This window comes from Cuculus canorus, chromosome 8 (assembly GCF_017976375.1).
Source record: "Cuculus canorus isolate bCucCan1 chromosome 8, bCucCan1.pri, whole genome shotgun sequence".
Classification (NCBI taxonomy): domain Eukaryota; kingdom Metazoa; phylum Chordata; class Aves; order Cuculiformes; family Cuculidae; genus Cuculus; species Cuculus canorus.
In genome coordinates, this window is record NC_071408.1 from 18,799,561 (window position 1) to 18,815,954 (window position 16,394).

Sequence of the window (16,394 nt, forward strand, 5' to 3'; positions counted from 1 at the left end):
CGGGGGCGCGGCTACAGCCGCCTCCCCGCGCCGGGACCGGGGCGGAGAGAGGGGGAAAGGGGTTGAGAGAGGAGGGATGCGGGGGAGGGGGTTATTGAGGGAGAGGGGGCGCAAGGGAGTGCGGGAAGAGGGACCGGGTGGTGGAGGAGAGGGGTTGAGGGAGGAGAGACCGGGAGGGAGTGCGGGGGAAGAGGGGGCTTTGGGAGGGGTTGAGGGGGAAGGGAGTGCGGGAGGAGGGTGGGGCAGGGGGGTTGACGGAGAGGGACCAAGGAGGGGGTGCGGGAGGAGGACGGACCGGAGGGGATGTGGAGGCCGGGGGGCTGTGGCGTGTGTGAGGAGGTGCTGAGGGAGAGGGACGCGGGGGGTGCGGGACGCAGCGCTTTCCCTGAGGCTAATCGCGTTACCCCGGAGCGGGACGAAGCTCGCGGGAAGAGGCGGGCTCTGTTTCTGTCTCCCAGTCGCTGAGTGGGCCTGGGAGGCTTTAGGAGGGTTGCTTCTCGGGGCAGAGCCTCGTCTGGACGAATTGGAGCGGTGATGCTTTCTGTACGTTCCATGCCTGTTCCAGCTTCCCTGGCCAAGGGAAGTTCATCCAGTTCATCCCAGCCCACCCCTGGATGAAGCCTGCAGGAGGCTGACGGGACCGTGTCTTGGGCAGGTTGTGCCCAGTTTTAACACCTGGGGTCTGCGCTGCAGGACGGCGTCACGCGCCTGCTGTGGCAAGGGGTGATACGTCCTGCCCCCGCCTTCTGTGTCTCTTCCTGTCATCCTCCGGGACAATAAACTGTTCCTATTTCTTCTGTTCTTTGCGGTTTATCAAGCCTTAGCTGGGTAAGCCTGATGCTGTCCACGTGTGTCTTTGCTAATCATAGGCTTCTGTAGAACAATAAAGAAGATGCTGTCTTCAACAGCAGTGCGGTGAGGCTGTGAGACTTGCGCCATCTGTGTACAAGCTTGTCCCCCTTTACAGCTCCTTATGCAGTTTCAAAGATAACTTCTGTTAGAGCTAACATACATTCCAACTTCTGCTAGTCTTTTTCTTGACCACTGGAAGTTGAAGTCATCTTGCCAGGCAGTAGGAATACAAAGGAAACATCAGTACACAGGCTTTGATTTTTTTTTTTTTTTTTGTGTTTTAAGACTTTCACACTTTGCACGCTGAGTTTAACTGCCATGTAAACTGAACAGAGAAGCCGTGTGGCACTATTGACACACTGGAGGGAAGGAATACCATGCAGAGGGACCTGGACAGGCTTGAGAAGTGGGCTGGTGTGAATCTCGTGAAGTTCCAGAAGGCCAAGTTGCAAGATACTGCGCATGAGTCGGGGCAATCTGAAGCATAAATACAGGATGAGTGGATTGAGAGCAGCCCTAAGGAGAAGGACTTGGGGGTACTGATGGATGATAAGCTCCACATGAGCCGTCAGTGTGTGCTTGCAGCCCTGAAAGCCAGACATGTCCTGGGCTGCATCAAAAGAAGCATGGCCAGCAAGGTAAGGGAGGGAATTCTGTCTCCCTACCCTGGTATCATGAGACCTCACTTGAAGCATTCAGTTCTGGAGTCCTCAGCACAAGAAGAACATAGAGCAAATCCAGAGGAGTCCCATAAAGATGATCAGAAGGCTGGAGCACCTTCCATATGAGGACTGGCTGAGAGAGCTGGGCTTGTTCAGAGAGAAGAGAAGCGAAGCGAAGAGAAGCGAAGAGAAGCGAAGCGAAGCGAAGAGAAGCGAAGCGAAGCGAAGAGAAGCGAAGCGAAGCGAAGAGAAGCGAAGCGAAGCGAAGAGAAGCGAAGCGAAGAGAAGCGAAGCGAAGCGGAGCTCAGCTCTGGGGACACCTTATAGCAGCCTTTCAGTACTTAAAGGAGACCTGCAGGAAAGCTGAGGGAGGGGCTCTATCAGGGAGTGCAATGATAGAACAAGAGGTAATGGCCTCAAACTGAAAGAGGGTGGATTTAGATGAGATTTTAGGAAGAATTTTTTTACTGTGAGGGTGGTGAGGCACTGGCACAGGTTGCCCAGAGAATTCTTGAATGCCCCATCCCTGAAGGTGTTCAAGGCCAGGGTGGATGGGGCTTTGAGCAACCTGATGCAGTGGGAGGTGTCCCTACCCATGACAGGGGTGTTGGAGCTGGATGACCTTTAAGGTCTCTTCCAACCCAAACCATTCTATGATTCTGTCTAAAATGATCATGCATTCTTTCTGCTTTTCCAATTAGTAAGACATTTTTATTGACATGTTTTGAAGATGAAGCAATACATAAATAGCACAGAGGTGTTTTCTTTTTTCCCCAGTAAAAGCAGAAACTCAGAAGGATGCTAACTGAAATGGCCTCAAAATACACTACAATACTCTCTAGGGTATTTTTAATTAAATTATATAATCAAGTCCTTGATTCTGTATCATCAGTTTTGTGCATTAAATCTGTACCAGACTGTTACCATTGCATTCATTCATAAATGAATTGTGAAGGAAAGTTAAATGTAAGTGGAATTAAAAACAATATAAAAAATCTATTTATTTATTGAAAGTTAAATTGCATACCTAGACTCTCACTGTTAAGCAGTTCCTGTAAAGCAGATAAGAGGTTTCATCAAAGCACAGTTTAGTGAGTAAAAGTGTCCCAGTATTAGCAAGTAACTGACAATATGACTTAGAATGGCAGGTGAACAACAAGCTATAGAAGTTGGTAGTTCTTTAACCTGATGAAGATTGTGGGCAAAATAATCATTGCAGGTTGTACAGCTAGCCATAAACACGTGCCATCATATTCCCCAAAGTTAAGAAAATAAAATAAGCGCTGTCAGGGAGTTCTGAACCAATTCAAGGGTAGGAAATTCAGGTAAGTAAGTTGTTGTGTACTGCCATCACATATGCCTCATCTTTCTCTCTGCTCTTCTTGTTTACACTCTGACATTTCATTCTACTTTATAGCCACAACAAGGCTTTTCCAGCCATACAGAAAAGATAAAGCAAGCTAGAGTTGGTGTTCTTCCTCCTTGGTGTTTCCTAAAATAATTTAGGAATTTGTTTTGCACCCAAGATGAACGTATTATGTTTTTCCCGTGTTCATCTTTTGAAAGGCCTGGCATAAGACACTTTGACCAACTGGATCTTCATGTTAGATGTCTGGATGTATTTTGTTTCATTGGTCCTAGCCAGGCACTGCTTGTAGACCAAGAGCACAAATTTTAACTGATTTTGAATGAATCACAGTTGTCAGAGATTAGCCTTCTCACGTCATGGCATCAGAAAGACAGTCTCTAAAAATAAGGCCACAAGCAAACCAGGCTGCTGGATAGGGTGGAATGGGAAAAGCAAGGCAAGGTTGACCTGAAGGCAGAATGTGTCTACGCAGCTCCTTCCAACGCTGAAGTGCTTGCCTGGAGTGAGGCTGCTCAGCGGTATTTGCAGGGCTTTTGCAGGCCAGCAGAGAGAAATTTGGGGTGTCTGCAGCTCTGTTGCTGTATATGGTACTTGACAGACTTTAAAGAATGTAGTCTTGTCCAGTCCACAACTTTCTCGCTAAGAAACTTTCTAAATGTCTGTAATTTAGTGGGATTTTCATGTAGTTTCTCATTTATCTTCACCTTGCAGCTATGTTGAGTCCAGATTCTGCTTCGCTTTGGCTTCCAGCTTCTTTTGAAGTCTGTCATAAAAGTTTCCATCATAACATGCCTTAGTATAACATGCAAATGCATTGGCCCCCAGAGCATTCTTTCAGAGTAGATGTATTAATAAATATGTTTCTCTGCTGCCACTGGGGTTGAAGATATAATGGAGTCTGCATTCCTTAAGCAATATGGGATTCTGTTTAAAAGAAATACATTGTAAAGAATTCCATCAAACTGTTACAGCTTTTAACTGCCCTTTGGCAAGAAGTTCAAGGGCTTTCTAAATTTAAATGTTACCTGTTTATCTGGCTTTTTTAAGGTAGAATACTTCTCTTCCCCCTTCTGTGATATAGATAGTTGTAAAACAGTATTCATGTAAGACTGTTGCCCGAGTTATATTTCAAAGATATGTTTTCATTCTATTTTTCTAATATTTTAATTTACGATTTTGGAATAGTAATATAAATTTTAAAAGGATGTGTTTAGGATGAGGTCATCTTAATTCCTTACAAGTCAAACCATCATTTTCCAAGATTAAAAAATGTGAACTAGTAGTTGAAATATGATGTATTTTCTGAATCGTGTTTAATTTGATATTATATATGTGTTCCTTGGGGGCCATTCTTGTAAAGCTTTCTTTTTTTTTGCTCGTTTTATATAATGCTTTAAACTATTGTTAAGATTTAGGAATGTGCTTAAAAAGTTTCAGTTGTCTCTGGGAAAAATACTCTTAATTTATGTTGACCTTTCTTTCCTTTGAGCATTTAGTCTGCATTCAATAAAATTTTGATGACTGCTCTTTAGAAGACAGCTGTACGATATAAAGTATTATAAATATTCAGCTTTCCTCTTCTAGCATTGCCATTAACAGCTGGGCATCCAGTTCAGCAGAGCAGATTTTGCAGAGAGCGTTTGGCATGTTCCTGAATCAGTATAGTGAAGAAGACTAGAAAATAGTTTCTTATGGTTTGGGGACCTGTAAAGACATAGAGCATCTGTTCCCCAGTTAAGTCATAGTCTGGTAGCACTGAATCATGTTAAGAGCTAAAATGACGGCAAGAACTACTTTTTTCACCTTGGCTGTACCTGTGTTTTAAATGCCTAATGCATTATTTCTGCTAATGGCAAAATAATTTCAACCCTTGCTCAGAAGGTATGTAAATGAAAATGCTTTTGCATTTTTTCATTGTTTATAGTCTTTGAGAAAGAGACAAATATACAGTGCGATTTCACACCAGTGTCGTTTTATCTCTAGTATAAAAGGCAGAATTGGATTTTCTTGTGCAAACACTTTATCTGTCTAAACAAGCAACGGATTTGGTTCACAGTATTTTAATCAGTTGATGTGTTTGCTTTGCATGACATTACTTTTCTTGTGTAGAATGAAAAATGTGAAAACCAAGTAAATGTCTTTAGAATTACTGATTATAGACCTTACTACTAGAAATCTCTGTATCTAGATGACCCTAAAACTTGTCCATTTTCTCTCTTGCAGAGTTAAGAGAGCATTAAAGTTGGACACTGTTAAAAAAGATAATGTAAGTATTTTTTGGTGTATGGAATAGTCTGGACTGTATATATATGTTTTTATATATGTCTATATGTACACATATATGTGTATATAAATATGATACTTCATTACAGCTGCACTTATATTGTTACAGAGTGGATGTTGTCTAGAAAAATCTTAACAAGGCACAAAATTACTGCTGAAAATATTAGTATAAAAGTTATTATGTTCTATTTGTCACAGAGCTGCCTGGCTTTAAGTAATGTACATCTGCATGAATCACTTGGAAATAATGGAGAAATATGCACATTTTTATTGCCATTGCTATTTAACCAAGTGCTGAATGAGTTAAGATCCTTGGTGAAATAATTTATTAGAAATTAGCTCCTTTATCGTGGAAGCCAGCACTCTGCCATGTAATTGTACATGTATGGAATTATGATAAGGCTGTAATCTGCGTTATTATAAAGTGCAAAATTGAAATGAAAACATTAAAGGCATTTTCATGTCAAGGATGTAATTACCTCCTTCAGCTAATCTGGCATAATGAAACGATAAAGTACTAACACTGCAATAAATTTCACCACAGTTATCACAATAAAAATAAAATTGTACTGTTGCTATTGTTTTTGTAAATGCAGCTATGGCATCCTCCCAGTACCAGCATGTCATGACATATGTCAGTTTATTATCCGCTTCTTGTGAGCTTGTCAGGGTGGCAGTGTTTAAGGATTGAAAAATTTTGGAAGAGTATAAAAAGAGAAAGATAATAGCTGGTCAGCAAATGTGTTCCCAAAAAGACTCCACATCTGTGTCATTTTGCAGAGTGTTGTTTATATGCAGCACGTGTCTGGAGGTCTCACTGGTATTTAGCAAAACAGCAACTTGCAATTTTAAAAATTTTCTAGGTACTTTTTAAAAAAAATTGAAACAAAGATGGCAAAATACCGCAGTGGCACTAAAAAAAATCATTAGCAATTTAATTAGCAGCTTAGTGTACCATTACCCAACTTGTTCTGCTCAGAATGCAGCTGTGACTGTAATTTTGCATCTGTTTCTTGGGCTGTAGTAATGCTTTTGTAGATGAGTAGTCCATCCAAGATTACACACAGTTGTTTTTCTGTCTTAAAGCTGTTCCTTCCCTGCCCCCTCCCCATAAGATAAAAAGAAAGTTGCTTGATGGTAACCTGCCTTCCTGTTCTTGTGCAGCAAAAAGCTTAACAAAAGCACATCTGAATGATGAAAACTTTTACTGGAATCTCAGTAATGTAGGATTAAGCTATGATTTTTAGTTCATAAGGTGCCTCTAATAGATGCGTGTCAAAGGTTTAAAGTGTTCCATAATTAAATAACGTTTTAGAAGCCAAGAAGCAATGTAGGGTAGTAAACACACATGTTTTGTGCGAAGTGTCTGCTTTAGCCCTGCATCATCCATTGCTATTTCTACAATTTTTTTCCTGTAATTGAGGAGGACCTCATTCCACCTGCTGGTAAGACAACTGAAAGCATGCCTGGACTACTGGTCAGAATTGAGTAATTTTAGATTTGGTAATGTTAGGATGGTATCATTAAGAAGACTCTTCTTCCTGGAAGAGAAATAGAGAAGTTCTTCCTGCCAAAGAAATACCGTTCTTTGAAGTACTGCAGTAACTTTTTTCCTGGTAGCTGCTCAAAGGAGTCTTAGTTCATATCCAGAAATACTGTGGCTGAGGTGGCTGCTGTTCAAGCAGGAAAAATATCCTGGAAATGTAAGCAGATTGGAGATTCTCCCTGTTACAGAAGAGATTTGATGACATTTAAATGCCTAAAATAGGGTCGATATTTTACTGTAATTAATATTTCTTTTAAAGATTATTTGAAATATTTCTTTAACTTGTTTGAATGTGGCAAACAACAGTGACAACAGACTGGAGATTTTCATCAGGTACTGTTTAAATACTAAAAGACTGCAAAAAGCATATTAACAGCTGATGCAAAAATATTTAGGATTTTCAAGCCTAAAACAAGACAGAGTGATTTCCAGGAGCTATAAGAAAGTTAGGTGGGCAGCAAGTAAAATCTTTTGAAATGCAGTAGAACTCATATTACTGATGACCAAGACTAACACTGTTAGGTTCAGAATTAAAGGTAACCACTCAAGGCAGAGTAGGAGAAGAAAACCATCAAGTCTGCAGCTTTGTGTCAAAGTGCAGTAAGATCTGTCACAAATGGAATAGCAAGCTGCACTGGCAGTGTAATGCCATTGCATAAATCAGTTTTTTGTCTTCACCTGAATTAGAATGGAATGTGCTGTCAATTTTTTTTAAAGTATAATTGCAGAAATTGTACTATGAACCTATATCATTCTGTGTAAGAAAATGAGTGTGAATATAGGCTGTGGTACAAGCAGCACAAGAAATACCTTTGAACAAAGGGAATTAAAAGATCAGGAGGTTTTAATAGGAGTTCAGTATCGAAAAGCAGAAAAGCGGTATAAGAATATGTTGTATTATTTTTAGAGGTGTTATTGAATATGCAAGAGGAATTTAATAATATTGCAGTGTGGAAAACTGAGAGCCAGTAATGGAGACTTGTCTTTTATATAACATGTTAACTTCTAGAACTCATTCTGAAATTTTGGTGAAGTCAACAACATCGTAGAAGCTGTAATAAAAACACTCATTCATGCAGCTAATAAGAGTATGTATATCCATATGGGTGTGAAAAATAGGAATATTGTGCTTCAGGACATTTAAATCAACTACTAACTGACTGGAATTGAGAGAAAACCTCCTGAGGGTTATGTAATTGTGCCTTGTGCTTCTAGTTGCTACTTGTGGTCCTAGTTTTATAGGTATTGCTTCTGTAAATGTGTACTTTTTAAAAGCAGTTTCCTTACAACACCTCAACAATTTAAGATTAATTATATAAATGTTAATGTTCTCTATCATTCATTTGCTCGGTAATGAAATGTAGCCTTTTTCCAGGTCCTGGGTTCCTGCTGTATTGTAAGGCCTTTAAGTCCCCTTATAAAAGAGTAACGGTTTTGCCGCCTGTACACCCCTTTTTAAGATCTAAAATTGCTGTAGTTCAGTTTTCCAGGGGATTTTTGTAAGACCTTATATCTATGAGGTTCGGGCCTTCTCAGAGTCGCCTTTCTATTCTGTACCATGCTCTGGACCCAGGTTGCCTTTGCTCTCCGCTATGTCCCCAGTAGATCCATTGCCCAGAGTGTGCAGAAGATTCATGTGCTGAGGAATCCTTACTGGACGTAAAGATTTGTATGCCCTTTGTTTCATCTGGTTTAAAAAAGGAGTAACATGAGCATCTTATTCCAGCAAAATAGGACAACATATGATTAAGTATAGAAAGGGAAAAAGATAGTTATTAATCTGAAATTGCAGGGGAGATGTCAGTTACCAAAATGGAAATATCAGGTTGTCTGGTTATTTCAGTTTATTTTTTTCCCCCAACTTGGCTTAAGTACTGTGTGTGCTTTAATGAGTATAAACTCCAGATCCTCTCATTGTATTTCACTCATGGCATTGAAACAGTGTAATATGGTCGCCTATTACGCTTCTTCTAACATTAAGTTCAATTTATTATTTCATTTATTAAAGATATTACAGAATAATCATGTGTAATAAAGCTTCCAATGAAGAAATACTGTATGACATTGAGTGACTGTGAAGAGTGACATGAAGACAAACGACATATTCTCAGTTTTACAGATGGAATGAGGGTCAAGTTTGTAGAAAAGGCTAGTTGTTTAGGCAGTAAATGAGTCATTCCTTTACTTGCTACAGTTGCAAAACTTGAGATAAGGCAATTTGCTTCTCAAACTTTAAATACCTAGAATTATAACCAATTAAAAAACTAAGAAATCTCTTATTCTGTTTTTCCATAGGATTTGCTTTGATGATAGTTTCCAAGAGGGGAAAAAAAATCCCTGAACTGTAAAAAGAGGTGTCTGCATCACTGCATTTTGACAGCCCCTCTTTAAGCCTTTGAGAAAATTTTGAAAGGGACCAGAAAAAGTGGTTTTGCCCAGAATGGCCCTTTATGCTCTGCATTAATACAATGAAATCACTTGTGCACTGCTTGCATCCTCCTCTTCGAAGGTGGCCAGTCTTGTTTGGAAACAGTTGTTTACATGCCTGCTGACTTTATCTCCTTGAAACAAAAGCTAGGCAAGAATAGGAAAGCTGTCCTTCTGAAACGATGTTTTCCAGCTGGTTACCTGGTGTACATTTCAGTCTCTTGTTTAATTATTGGATCAGCTGGTTATGGAACAGTGAAGGACTGTAGGTCTGTTAATAAGCATATTGCTCAATACTTCAAATTACAGTGCCTGGAAAAATCCTGTAGCCCCTTGATCAGTGGCTTTGAAGCACGTAAGATGACATTCAGATGCAGCTGATGTAAATGGAGCCTCTTTTAAGTGCTACCTGTGTTCTGTTTCTGTGTATATCTTCTTGTCAGCGGTCTTTGATGGTGATGTTTAAAGCTGCTAGGCTTCATATTTGGAATCAAGTTGTTACTAGAGCACAAGCCCTGTATGTGCAAACAAAGTATGATTTTATTTGGTTTTTTTCTTCTGTATGTTAGTAATGCAGTGAAATCCCCGTTTCTCAGAGTTGTAACTCATCACCCAAGCTAGAGAGTAAACTGTGCCCCAGATAATCCCAGTTAATAGTTCAGAATTGCATACTATTTCTTCTGAAAACTCCTCTGCAAAGTTCCTTTAACATCATTAAATAGCTCCTTTTATATCATTAGATAAATGGAAATCCAAAGTCAAAAAGAAAATTTTGTGTTTAAGGGAATCACTTGTGTTTTTTTTAAATTAACACTGTTTAGAAAGTCATTAAAATAACTATTTTTAATAGAATTAAAATCTAAAAATACTTCCTTATAGTTCACATGTTTTAAATTCTCAGTACTGTAAGAAAAGTAAGACCAGGTTTTGTCTGCTTTTAAAACAAATGAGCAAAAAAAGAAAAAAAAACAGGTGGTTATGCCAGAATACCTAAATCTCTGAAAACCACATAATTTTTTTATGTAAAATGTGAGGCTGGTGTTTGAAGGGCTTTTTATTTGAGTAAAACTAATGATAATGAGACTATAGAGAAGCTTGGTGGGCATCCAGGAACCAGCGATGGTCAACACACCACAATGTATAACACAGGCTTTCTATAAATGGGAGTACATAAAGTTAGGAATTACTTAGATAAATCAGTTACCAGATAGTAAATGTTCAGAGAAGCATTGTCCAGTTGATGTGCAGTAGGTGAGTTTGCAGAAAGGAACTTTACAGCTGTTTTTGCTTTAGACAGATGTAGGTGCTTCTTTGTCTTTAGCTAATTTTCATCTAAATTCTTTGTCTTTTGTTACATTTTAGCCATCTGATATGACACCTAGGAAGTCCAGAAAGAAAAATCTAAACTGTTATTCACCAACAACAGGAACATGCCAAATGAGTCCATTTTCATCTCCCACAAGTAATAATCCACAAGATCTCCGAATTCACCCATCACATGGTTAGTTGAACATTCCGTCTTTCTTAATGCGATATCTTTCTGGTTATTGGCCTGATTTAGTAACTTACGTCTTGTGTGGTATGTTTGAGTTCTTTCTGCTCTTAAAGAATTTTCACCTCTTTTGGAAATGCTGGTGTTGATTTTTAAAGTTTGAATCTTTTCATAATAGGTCTGGGGGGTGTTCATGAAACAACCATTGCTTTTTTTTGATCAGGGTGAAAAATGTTTGACTTTGGCTCAGAAAAAAACTTGCACTGGCATTTTCATCAGTAATTCCATTGATTTCACTGATAAGGCATGTTTGTACTAGCAATGTCCTTTGTTTGCTTTCTTTCTCAGTCCCAGCTTCCATTGGCAGAACTGATATGTGCTACGGACAACGACTTTGTTCTCCTTAGAATTACACAGGGGAGATGTTCTGAGGTTACTGTGTGCTACTTCAGATTATTGCAAGGAAGTCCCAGTTTCCTCTCTTGTGAGGCAGTTCAATCCATTGTTTATTTTACACAGCTGAGGTCTGGACCCTGGTGGGTAAATACTTGCTTGTATTTGTGCGTACATACCTATAGCGTTTCTCAGCTCTGAGTCTTTTTCTATGACTATTGAAAATAACATAGATTTTATCAAATCAAAGCTAAAAAGGTAGTTAGCTTAACTGTTCTGCTTTGCATTCTTTTACGTAATATTTTACTCTTGTTTTTTCACAGTAAAGCACTTCAAGGCAATCTTTAATTAATCTAATGTAACACTGAATGTCATTTGCTCTCAGAAAATATGCTTTCTATAATTATATTATTTCCAGTTCACTTTAAGATATATGTCCACTTAGTACATTGTCACAGTTTTTAATGCAGACAAACTATGACTGCTCAGGAAATATGTTTTCAGTATACTAACCTGCTTTTATGGCTATGTAGGTTGTAGTCATTTTAAGTGTTAAGGAACCATTACATCACCTGGTGTGACTTTATGGTATTAAAAAAAATACTTTCTTATCATCTTTCCCTTATAGAGCTCAAAAGCTTTTATTTCCTTGCATTACAATTCCTAGAAAGATGTTTAAGTCTTCATTTGCAGACTTCAAATTATTTGAAAAATAATAATAATAAAAATTCATCACTTCCCTTGTTAGCAAGTTCCTTGTTCAATTACCTTCGCTATTAAAAAAAAAAATCTCTGTCTGATTTTGAATTTGTCTGGCTTTAATTTTCAGCCATCAGTTCTTGTTATGCCTTTTTGTTGGGTTAAAGAGCTTTTTATGCCCCATATATTTTGGAATTTATGTGCAGTAATTGAGGCCTTACTAACATTCATGAATTATGATGAGCAGAAATATTCTGAGCAGGATAGAATAACCACTGTTTGAAATTTATCTAGATGTCTGCAGATTTTTGCACTAGCTATTGCACTGTACGCTGTCATGATGGATCTGCTAAAGTGGATTTTTCCTCTGGGATAAAGGGGAATTTTTTTTTCTTGTTTTAAAGGAATGTGATCATGAAATTTTGGGATTCTGTCAAAACTGGGTGAACTAAAAAATGAAAATTACTGAAATTCTTAGAGCAGAAAATACTACAGTCTGTGTGAGCATTATGTCCTTTTTCCTTATTTAAAAATAGCTGAGTACTTGAGGAAGCATGAAAGCATTGGGTGTTTTGGTGGCAGTTTAGCTATGTGTAGTTACAGGCCTGTGTGCAGGGGCTTGTTTTTGTTTCGTTTTCCTATTTAGTAGTCATGCTAGAAAACTAAATGGAAACACCTATATCCTAATCGTTTATTGTGCTACCAGTCTTCATTACGGCCTGGTTTTGTGTCCTCACTACCTGTTTGTCAAACAGTTTTTTATGACTACTCCCTGCCAGCTGGGATATTCCCAACTTCCTACCAAGTTCTCTGCCAATTCCAGTTCTCCCCAGAGCAGCTGCTCTTCTACACCAGTGCAATGGTTTTGAATTGAGCATTTGTCCCGGGAATTAGTACAAAAATGATTGTTTCAACAACTGACATTCCAAGAAGCTTTTGGAGGAAGAATTAGACTAATTTCTCTGTATTCTTTCAGTGAGTGACAGCATGTCTCAACTAGTTGTGCAAAGCTCTTATCCTGAAAGGGACCTGTACTTTAGAACATCCTTGCCTTCATAAAATTTAAGATATATGGAGCTGATGTGTGTTTAATTTTATGGCCTTCTGAGAACTATGTTGTTATTTGCAATGAAAGGCCTGGTTTATTTATTATACTTCCTAGTTTGGGATGTAGGGAGTAAACCTCTGTCTACCAGACAGTAAGGAACTTTGCCACTGTGCCTGCCCTGCCTTGTGAACATTTCTTTTCTCAAAACTAATGGCTACTTCTTATTCCTAAAAAGATGATTATTTGGCACTATAGGTATCGCCACACCCTCACACTCACATCAACAATTTATCAGCCCTTTAAAGTATTGGCCTCTGCATTCTTAAAAGACTATAAACAGTTTCTCTTTGGGGCTATTTTTTTCTTCAATGAGGTTGCTTAAAGCATTGTTGAAAGTATTCCCACAAATCCTCCTGGCTGTGTTGGACTTTCTCCTTAGAGTTTATACCAAGTCAGACAGCAATCTAACCCCACTGTTTTCCAACTTTCTTAGAGTGAAAAGTAACTCTTTCTGACTTAGTTTGTTAGGGACCGTATGTCTTTGGCATGCGAATTTCTCTACTTCTCTACACAGAGAAAGGTATTTTCAAAGTATTCCCCTGTCAGATTTCTCTGTGAGTCTCTGCTTCCATCAGTAAGAAGGGAATGTTGTGTTTGCATGCATTAACTCCCATACTGGTCTCAGGACTTGATGGTGCTTCCTGGATGAAATTGAGAGCCTGCGTGTCTTTTTTTTTTTTAACCTTCTGCTAAATATGTATCTCTTAATCCTGTACCAAGGAACTTTTCAATGAGAAGAGCTGCCAATCGGTGATCTCCATCAGATCAGAGCTACGGCTGTGGTTAGTGCAATGAATTGGTTTGCCTCTGCTGGCATCTGTCATGTCATGGAAAGGTCAGCTCATCCCAAACCTCAATTAATTGTTTTGTCATGATGTGGCATCCTAAATTCCCACCCAGAGTGGAGAACTAAGTATTCAGGTTCAAGCACAGTGAGGCATGTTGTACCTGGCTGCTGCTGATGGCTGAATTAAAATTGCCTGTATCTTGCGGGGAGAATTGGACAAGAACAGTCTGTGACCCCTTTGACTACAGCCTGAGGCATTTGGGAGCAAGAAGGTTTCTGCTAGTGTTGCCACTTCACAAAAGCAGTTCTGAAAAAAAAACTTGTACTTTTTTATGTGTAAATGCAGATTTCAATTTTGTGGCTGTCTGCAGAATGTGAAACTATACCTCAGCCTGGCTGGATATCCACTGCACTTTAACACTTACCTTTGCAAAAAGCTTTTAAAATTGTGTATCATGGTGGCAGTCAGATACAAAATTAAAAATGTGAAGGCTTTTTACATACGTTCTCCTGAATATCCCTACATGTTTGCAACTCCTTGCTTTAATGACCTCTTTCCTTTAGTAGATGCGTTTTTGGTCATGCAACATGTGACAATACACAAACGTTTAAATTGGCTACCAATTTCAAAATTTATTTCAGGACCTTTACATTTGTATTGCATGCCTTCTCTCTTAGGTGAAACAGAAAGGGGGCCAAAATGTCATATTAAAATGCCTGTCTATTAGGATGTCAATGGGGAAGGTGAACATGTACCATATTTCCATGGTGATATTAAGTATGGACATAGGGGAACATTCTTTTTCCCTATAAAAAGAGTGATCACATGATAATGGCTGACATTTAGATGGATAATTATTCAGTAATGTAGTACAACCCCTCTTTTTTTTTTTTAGCGTGTTCATATAGCTACAAGTTGGTGGTATGTAAGACTTCCTCTTATATCACAGGTTTCAGGTTGTCCTTTTAAACCAGCAAATTCTTTTATTCTTCTGAAAATACTTTTAAGTATTGTAGTGTTTTAATAGATTAAGCATATCACCTCTAAGTAAGGTGTTGGAGTATAATCTACATTCAATTTTTCTGTAACCAATATGGAAGAAAAAAGCAGAATTAAATTCATTACAAAGTTAATGCCACTAGCTATGAAAATTTAGTTTGCATTGTGTCAAGTACACAAAGTTGCACACGTTTATCGCACTGAGAAGACAGATGGAAATTGCTTGTCATATGAACAGTGTGGAGGAGTGCCTCAAAGATGACCAAATACCTGCAGAATGCTAAGATTATTCAAAAGTAACATTTGGTTTAGGAGAAGACATGAACCTACCCAGTTCTAAGATACTGTATCTTTATGATGTTGTCCTATGTATTTCCCATTGTGCTGCCTGATAATTCATATATTGGTTAACAACCCAAAATCTCACAACCTATTCATGACATAAATTTCTAAATCTTCACTGGTTTTTCATCACTGTTGGCTACTGTATTTTTAAGATTTAATTTATTTTTGTTGAAAATAAATTTTCAATTTATTGAAATTTTCAATTTATTTTTGTTCAAATCAGTTCAGGGTTCTACCACTCCATAGGACTGGCCTAAAAGTAGTGACTGTTTGATAATTGATGACTGATTTAAATGCAAGTTCTATTTCTACTTAGATTTAAAATGAAATATTTTGTGGTCTTAACTTTAACATACTTTAGTGAAACAGCCTAAACTTTTACAGCACCTTATCATTCTGAAGTATTTCTAAGTGTTTTACAAAATAGTAAAATTTACTCTATCCTTGAGTACTTATATGTAATAACTTAGATCTAGCAAGAAGAAATCAAAGCGTTAATGCTTAATGTGGCCTCTCTTTTTTGTGTCTTATGTCAGAAAGGAGACATATTACAGCAAAATGTGAAAAGCACCGCATTCCAGAGGGTCTGTTCTAGTATCAAAGCATTTGTTAAGGCCACCTTAAAGACCTGTTGTAGTTTCCTCCAAATCTTTCACTTAAAGGTGTATTTCCCCTTAAAATAGCAACTGTCCTATACAAAGCATTTGTAAGAAGGTCTGTGTATCTATTGGAGGAACAGCAGGTAAGAACTAATTTAAAGCACCTTGTGAACTTCTTTGGCACCAGAAAAAAATCTTGCTCTTGAGTACTGAATAGATGAATATAGTCAGGACGGCTACAAGTACAATGAACTCTAAAACTGAATTACTGATATCCAAGTCTAAGTCACTAATTGTCAAATGCACTAATGATCTCATTGTTTAAGGGAAGACTGTTATCAGAAAAAAAAAAGAATGCATGATGATATCTCCTCCACTTCATGTTTATGCACAGACCTCCACAATTTGGCTTTAATGAGTGTCAGATCCAAGAGGAATCCACTGCACAGAATAGAACTGTGTCCAGAAAGGAAGTTTTCACTGTAGTAGCACATGGGAGACTGAGTGTGTGACTGTTGAGGAGGGAAATTCTTAAGGTGGAAGTTACAAAAAATCCATGTTACATGATGTCTTCAACTTAAGCTACAACTGAACAGAAATTATTTCTGCTCTTCAGATGTGACCTCTCTGTTGCTGGAACCCAGGCAGATATAACACTTGGAAATGTGAAGAGGTGACTATATAGACTGTGTGGAGCACAGTACCCTGAATAGTTATGGCCTCTCAAGTTTCAGTAGATTCACCAAAGTCTTGTACTGTGGGTTCCTATCGAATGTGACAGTATATATTATTTGTTAGATATTAGTTCGGAAGGATGCAGTAGTTTTTCTGC

At 38.4% G+C, this 16,394-nt stretch overlaps 1 protein-coding gene across 3 annotated transcripts in view; it reads left to right on the top strand.

Annotated features, from left to right (window-relative positions):
- Positions 1-16,394, top strand: part of ITGB3BP (integrin subunit beta 3 binding protein) — a 37,413-nt gene that overhangs the window by 121 nt on the left and 20,898 nt on the right. The window contains exons 1-3 of one of the 3 annotated variants that reach the window (XM_054073746.1): positions 1,864-1,921; positions 5,107-5,149; positions 10,502-10,640. In XM_054073746.1, the coding sequence (XP_053929721.1) occupies positions 10,511-10,640 (130 nt within the window). In that variant the 5' untranslated portion in view covers positions 1,864-1,921; positions 5,107-5,149; positions 10,502-10,510. Of the gene's footprint in view, positions 1-1,863; positions 1,922-1,963; positions 2,840-5,106; positions 5,150-10,501; positions 10,641-16,394 lie in introns of those variants that run through there. The other 2 variants (XM_054073745.1, XM_054073744.1) reach the window with 2 other exon arrangements.